The sequence below is a fragment of the Chondrus crispus genome, genomic scaffold, assembly GCF_000350225.1.
Source record: "Chondrus crispus Stackhouse genomic scaffold, scaffold_308, whole genome shotgun sequence".
NCBI classification, from domain to species: Eukaryota; Rhodophyta; class Florideophyceae; order Gigartinales; family Gigartinaceae; genus Chondrus; species Chondrus crispus.
The window spans coordinates 36,366-43,893 of record NW_005179193.1 but is presented as its reverse complement, the minus strand read 5'-3'; the positions used below and the strand labels follow the sequence as shown (position 1 = coordinate 43,893).

The following is a 7,528-nucleotide window of genomic DNA, read 5'->3' as shown; positions in this document are numbered from 1 at the left end:
CTTTCGCCTGTTCGACTCTGTCGATACTGTCGGGCTTACCGTACCAGGCGGGCTGGGCGCGGGGGTTGAGGGAGCGCAGGAAGGGGAGCTCCTCGTGCAGGACGACGGCGGTGAGGGCGGCGACGGCGGCGAAGACGACGCACCAGACGGAGACGGTGCGCGGCTTGAGCATGGCGGTGAGGAAATAGGGGTGGGGACGTACGGGAAGGGGGTGGGGACGGGGGGTCGGTTGCGGGAGGTGGGTGTCAACGGATGTTAAGGCAGGCATCTGCGCATGACAGTGATCAGTACGTGAGTACTGTAGATGGCGGAGCTGATGGGTGCGTGGGGGTGGATGCGGTAGATCTCGGCGTGGCGGGTTGAGGTGCGGATTGTGGTACTATGCGGGCAGGTACGTAGCGTGCTTTACAGGTGGTGTGGGGTGCTGAAAGATATATAAGGCGCGGGAAAAGGAAAGGCGGTGGACTGGGTGTGTAGGAGATACGATTAAAGAAGTGTAGGGTGGTACGCAGTATACAGAGGGCGCGATGGGGTAGTGAACGATGTGTAAGGCGGGGAGGGCAGAAGATGGACACGGTGTGTTGTGGACACGATTAAAGAAGCGTAGTGTGGTATACACCGTACAGAGGGTACAGAGGGCGCGGTGAGGTACTGATAGATGTCTACGGCGTGTGTAAGGATGGAAGATGGGCCCGGTGTGTAGGACACACGATTAAAGGAGTGTATGGTGGTGCACAGCGTGCAGAGGGGGCGGTGCGGTAAAGGAGGGGTGCCTTGAATGGTCGACCTTTATTGTAACTAGAACGGGGGAGCCAGGGCGCAGAAGCGGCCGGCCCTTAATGGAGAGGTGCAAGAGATGCGTGAATCCGGCGGCGATTGACGGATAGGGCGGTGTATTGAAGGACGAGAGAAGTAAGAATCGTGCTAATTTGAAGATGAGTAGAGGTGGGGCAACGTCCAGTACGACTGGATAGGAAATCAGAGCCGAGTTGGAGCCCTCTGAGCGTACCCGAGCCGATACGCCCGTACACGTCGAGGGGTACCTTCGAAGGTAACATTACCAGTAGAAGATGAAAGGCGGTTGGCCGAAGATGAAGGCGGTTTTCGGACAAGTGCTACCGTGAGGAACGCTGTACGGGGCCAAGGCATGTCCTCTACCACTCAGAGTTTGTGGCAAACGTAATCCGCAAAAAGAAATCCCGGGGCCCCGTGCCCTTGGGCACGGTGCCCCGAGATTCATTTTTAAGGGCACCATTCATGTCACTTGGCTGCCAACTACAGTATACACCGTACTGTAATGCGTTGTGGTACGCCGAAGGGTGCCGATTCTACATCTACTGTATTGTCCCACATCTACTGTCCTATCTTACATCTACTGTCTATGCGACTGTCTTCTGCCGTCTCCTTCGCCCCTCCACGGCGGTCACGTCAGCCCTTGCTACTGAATTCGCACATACAAATGGATTGCCCTCATGAGACCGCGACACCGGAAACCACCATCAAACAGGTACGTAAAGCCTTACCACGGTATCCATAGCCGCACTGTATTCGTGCGAGAGCGGCGCCGCAGCTTGACACTTTTGTATCGTTTCCGGCGCAATTACTGCGGTATACAGCCCGGCAGCGATGCCTCTGCCCACCGCTGAAAAAAACAACCGCTCTTACGATTTTCGCAATGACCAATCCACCGGCGCACAACCACGTCCCTCCACACAAAGACATCTACATGACTTGTAGTAAGGGTACTGTTGTGGAATACTGAATGTCACTATGCACCGTCGCGTACACATGTCATCTGCATCTGTATCAAACACTGACATCCTCACATCGCCTTACTCTTGAGAGTACTGTAAGGCGATGTGAGGATAGCGAGTGAGATCACTCCCTATCGCGACGCGTGTGCACATCTCGATACGGGACGATGCCAAAAACGCATTCCCCCATAAAACCCGCCCCATGCCTCATATTATTTTGGGTCAAAGTGTAGATTTTGGGGCGACACCCGGCCAAAGTGAAATCTACGTGGGGCGATTTCAATGCGGTGGGGGTTTTTATAGGGCGACACTACTAAAAAGTGCTTTGCTAGTAGGGTGATTTTGGTCCATGGTGTCCTCTGCATGGGGTGACAATGTCCATTTTCTAGGGTGACAGAAAAACGATCGTAAAGTCACCTCCGACAAACTCATATTCGGGGATTTCACCCTATAAAAACGTATACCATCGTGGCATTTCGGCAGAGACCTAAATGTTAGAAAAGTCGCCTTAGAAATGCATGATTGTTTCAATGTCACCCCTATAAAAGCACGCCAACGCACGGTTTCGCGCTGGATAAAGCGCTCTCAAAACTGAAACAATATAGTGTGGCTATAGAGGCCGCCCAGTGCCCACCACAGTGGCATACGGTGACGCGCGGTCACGCGGCGTACGTTCTGCCTTCTGAACCCGCCATTTTTCGTCGTCTACGTTCCCCAGCTCCCCCCCGCACATCTCGCCGCAATGCCCTCACCCGTCTTCTTCATCGCCTTGCTCACCCTGCCTCTAGCACGGTGCACCGCGGCCGCGTCTCCAAGTGACCCGGAACCCGCACCAAAGAGCCCGGCGCCCATCTCACGCGTGTCCATTAAGAACGGAAGTTTGTGCAGATCTCCGGGGAGGTGCAACATTCCTAGTATTCTTGGACACCATGAGCTGGGCGATTGACAGGGTGATGATTGGTGATGGCCGACAAGGGGCAAGCGGCCACAAAATGCAAGACGGCGTTTTGTACGCTGCCGCCGGATTGACAGGCGGTGACGAAAGTTTCTGGCCTATCGATGCCAATTCGATTACACTATCCCTCCACACGATGCAGGCTCTATTAAACGCTATAGATGATGGTACCAACGACTTGCCGCGCAAGAGAAAGTTTTTGCAAGAGATGTTCCGTTGACTGTATGCGTGGATGATGGCCCATCGCGGTGTACCGATACTCATCGGTGGTATTGGGGCACGCGGTCAAATCACTGGATCAAGAAGGTTTGAGGTGCACCAGTATGGCCCGAACCTCGTGCGCAGCAACGACGATTCATGCGTGTCGGCTGCGCTGTCCAACGGCACTTGTGCGCTATATGGTACCACAGGAGGAACAAGCGTCGACAAGTACCTTCGGAAGCATCCGATGAAGATCAAAACACTCAAGCAACTCTTTTCTCTGGTTCACCAAATTCCCGCTCAACTATCAGTGCGCCGAGTTCCTAAAGCTGTGAAGAAGGCGTTCGATGCAAATCCTTTCAAGTGGCTTGCGCACCATAATCAAGGCGTGTGGATAGTCCGAATAGTGGAACACGGAATTGTAGATCATTGCGTTGCGCTGGACTGCAACCGTGGTATTGTCCATGATAGCGCTTCAAGGTATCCGTTCGCATTAACCGAAGATGTGCTTCGTCTCCTTGGCGGAGATGAAGCAAAAAATTTGCGCGTGGCTGAAGTGAGGGAGCTAGTTAAAGTCCCTGTCAATTCCAAGAAGCCCTCACGCTGCTCGTGTTCATCCCCGCCCCTCCCGCTCCTTCTTCGCCAGCTTGAAGTACTCGGGCGTCGAGCAGGGGAGGCTACATGCGTGGGTGCGCAAGTTGGAAGAGAGGGAGAGAAGGGTCGGCCACGCGGAGGAAGCAGGGAAGGACCGCGTTGCCGAACGAGTTGCTACTGTTGCGAGGAGGGAATCGAAACAGGGCGCGCCAGTCCTTCTCTCTTGTATCGGCTTCAACGATCGCAGGGGCTAGCGCAGCAGATGAGAATCAGCGAAATTTAAGTTCTCTGAATGGAAGCCGGGTGAGGGCCTCCGTATCCCATCGGAACACCAAAGCGCTGGGAGTTACCGACAGCGAAATCGGCACCCATCTAGCCGGGTGACTTAAGAGTTGTGAGAGCAAGAAGATCAGTGGCCATGACAACCTTGGCACCAGCAGATTTGCTTGCCGCGATGAATGGTTCGTAGTCATCAATGGATCCATCAGTGGCCGGGTATTGGATTAAGGTACCGCAAAGGTCCTTGTTCGCAGCGACGTCATATGTCTTGTGGTCACCGACAATGACCTCCACACCAAATCCTTCGGCACGAGTCTTGACCAGATCGATGGTTTGAGGGTGAACGAGCTCACTGACGAAGAAAGACTTCTTCTTTCTACGGGCGATGTTGAAGCACATAGACATGGCTTCCGCGGCGGCCGTGGCCTCATCGAGGAGAGAGGCGTTCGCAACTGGAAGACCAGTGATGTCGGCCACCATAGTTTGATAGTTGAGCAGGGACTCAAGCCGGCCCTGGGCAATCTCTGCTTGGTACGGTGTGTATTGGGTGTGCCATCCAGGGTTCTCCAAAATATTGCGGAGGAGGACATGTGGGGTGAGAGTGCCATGGTAGCCCATGCCGATATGGTTCTGGTAGAGCTTGTTCTTGCTAGCCATTGCCTTGAGTTTGGCTAAAGCCTCGGTCTCGGAAAGGGCCGGGCCTACCTCTAAGTCGCGATTGTTGCGAATGGAAGACGGAACAGTCTGGTCGATGAGCTGATTGATGTCCTGCATGCCGAGGAACGCAAGCATTTCTGACACGTCCCTCGAGGTGTTGTTATGCCTTTTCGCGAAGGAGTCCGTGGCGCTGAAGAGCTCCGGGACAGCGGAGAAGGTGCGAGCGTATTGGGACAAGTTGGAAAAGGACGAACGCGTCGGGACGGATCGCGAGAAGAATGACGAGGCGTAGGAGGAAGACGCGGGAACCGAGTTGGCAAAGCTAGATACCCTAGGGGCGACAAGGAGCCCGGCGCGACGCCTGACGGAGGCGAGGGAGCGGAGGGCGGCCATTGGGTTCTATCGTTGTTCGGGGGAACTCGAAACAATAGAGGATGGTTGGGACAAGAGAGAAGCGGCCTTGGTCTTCGAAGAGAGGGTTCGTTTCGAGACGAGGGTAAAGTGAAGACCAATGACGATTCTGCGGAGTCAAAAGGGACAAGGATGGGCAGAGGGATGACTTAAACCTTATTTAGATGTTTGTGCTGAGAAAAGATGGGAAAAAGTCGAGGTGCGGTGGTCGAGGGAGGTCCGAATCATGAGGCTGAAAACGGCAAGGGAGCCACTGTTTGGCTCTTTGTGTATCTCCACGGCACACTGACAGGCGCATGCGCTTCGGCAGCGGAAGGGGGATATTTGATGGGCGTTGAGTGGCGATGCAACCTGAGCCGCGAATGGCGGTAGACTGGCGTACACGAATCTCACGCTGCGCCCCAGGTGAGCAATATGAGCCGGTCGTTTGGACGTGGCCCGCCGCCACATTGTTCATGGCCAAACCATTGGCTGTTCTGAGTAGTTCACGGGACAGTGCTGATTGGATTTTCGATCTTTTGTATGCGCGGATTTTCGGGGGCAGGAGCTTGAAACGCGCGTGTGGCAAGGGAGAGTGAGGTTTTCGGCTCTGCTCCCGCCACTTGTTGCTTCTTGTTGGTCAAACTCGCCCTTGGCCATGTGCTCGTTCTTCTTCATCTCCTTGAAGGCCTCACGGGCCTTTTCCTTGCACAGGTCTGCGTACGGGATGCCGCCCATCTGCATGACGATGTGCGGCTCGATGGGCGGGGAGTCATCCAGCTCGTAGGTGGCGGTGGGCTTCTGGACCGGCTTGATGTCGATGGGCAGCGGCGGGCGGCGGTCCGTCGGGTGCATGGGCTGCGGCGGGAAGGAGTGGGCGGAGACGACAGGGTGGCGGGCGTATTGCTGGGCGTGCGGGTCATGGGAGAGGTGGTGCACTCGTATTGTTGATAGTGTAGGTTTCCCTTTCTTGTCTCTGGTGCGGCTGAAATGCAGCCGGAGCGATTCTTTCTGTCACTGTTTCATAGCCTTTTTCATCTAGCGATGTGGCGCTCACTCCGACGACAGTGCAGGACTCATGAGTAATGTAGCTGCCTGGTTTGCGTATTAAAATGTTCTTGGAACAACCAAATACTTCTGCGGACATCACAGCCTGCCCTCTGCAGTCCGGATCCTCATTCATTGTCCAGCAAGGTCACCATATGGGAATCACTCCTATTGGCCTAGTGTCATGGTCAGAACGCATTCCGCCAATCAACAGGTGTCGAAGGTGGCCATTGTATCTCTCGGCAAGCTGTCCTCGTCATTATCCTGTCCCTACGAAGTACTGTATTTGCAGCGAAACTGATAATTCCACGTCGTTCGCTGATGCGCCGTGGATATCGCTCATATGGCTCGACCGTATGACATGTATATACGGGTTCTGTGAAGAGACTTTACATTATTGAGGAACTCTTCCTCGCTTGCTTCCGCTCAAACGGCGTCCTCCATCGCTTGGATGCACATGCTTAACAAGACATCGGAGCTGTTAAACTTGCATGGTATCAGACTTGTACAGGCTCCCATTTACACAATCTATGATGAACAATTTGGAAAAGGAAGAAAGTCTATCTGTCCACATATAGTTGTTACGGCGACACCCCAGTACCGTCACCTACTGGTAGGCCACCACTCCCATCGACTGGGACATTGCTCATGTGATCAAACGCTGTTGCAGTTGTATTGACCAACACCCCAACGCCCCTGTCATCTCTGAACGAATTCTCGGCGAAACGGACGCCTGCGCCCTCATCATGAGCTACGAAAGAATCGGGAGGAAGTTCGTGCTAAGATGACCAGAGATGCGATGCCGTTTAGCAAGCAAGAGGCAAGTACTGATATGTTCAAGTGCGGAAAATGCAAGCAAAGAAAATGTACTTATTACCAGATGCAGACCCGGTCCGCAGATGAACCATTAACGACCTTTGTCTCATGCGTACATTGCGGTAATCATTGGAGGTTTTGAGCTTTCACTTCTCGGTCCAAACAACCCATCCGCTACCCCTTCTTCCCCTCATACCCTCCATTCCACCGCTTCAGTACAAAAGTTGAGAGAGCTTCGGTGAAATTGAGACTACTTGTACGAGTAGATAGGACGGGTGACAAAACATGTATCCCTGTAAACTTTGGCTTTTCTCAATAATCAGCGTGCTACGGAGCAGCTCTCAAAACTAGTGTACAACAACAACGATATGTGACGTAAATGTGGGTCTCAAAGCTCTGGTAAACACTCGGACATTGCACAAATGGCATGTATGGCGCATTATCTGCAAAAATTGAGCAATTCGTATGAAACTACTGGTCCTCCAGAAACAGTGTTTCTGGCCGGCATGAGTGTCTCATTTGTAGGGCGTCCGCAGCGCAGATATTCTTGTCAAATATCCTGCGCCTCGGCCTGCGCCTCGACCACTTTCTCCGGGAGTCACCCCACAAAAATCCATCCTCCGGAAGTATCCCTCGCACCGCAGCTCGCTTTTCACTGTCACCCTCTGTTCTTTCCCCTTTTTCTCTGCCATATTTTGGCGGGATAATGCGATCTTTTCCGCCAGACGCCAGAAAGGCCCTGCATCACTTTGGGACAATCATCATCAACGAAACGCCCGTAATTGACGTCTTTTGTTGCGCTCATCCCGGAGATACGGCGGACGAAAGTGACGAG

General features: G+C 53.6%; 2 protein-coding genes across 2 annotated transcripts; one reads left to right on the top strand and one right to left on the bottom strand.

The window, feature by feature from the left end:
• Positions 1-3,876: 3,876 nt before the first annotated feature.
• On the bottom strand, positions 3,877-4,575 carry CHC_T00005686001 (hypothetical protein). The gene has a single exon (XM_005717237.1). The coding sequence runs from the start codon at positions 4,573-4,575 to the stop codon at positions 3,877-3,879; it is 699 nt and encodes a 232-aa protein (XP_005717294.1).
• A 2,086-nt stretch (positions 4,576-6,661) lies between these two features.
• CHC_T00005685001 (hypothetical protein) lies at positions 6,662-6,835 on the top strand. Its single transcript, XM_005717236.1, has one exon. It carries the CDS (start codon positions 6,662-6,664, stop codon positions 6,833-6,835), a length of 174 nt encoding a protein of 57 aa, XP_005717293.1.
• Positions 6,836-7,528: the final 693 nt, after the last annotated feature.

What these genes read in the sequence shown, in the direction of transcription:
- CHC_T00005686001 (XM_005717237.1), bottom strand. Translation starts at nt 4,575, where the DNA reads ATGCTTGCGTTCCTCGGCATGCAGGACATCAATCAGCTCATCGACCAG.
- CHC_T00005685001 (XM_005717236.1), top strand. Translation starts at nt 6,662, where the DNA reads ATGACCAGAGATGCGATGCCGTTTAGCAAGCAAGAGGCAAGTACTGAT.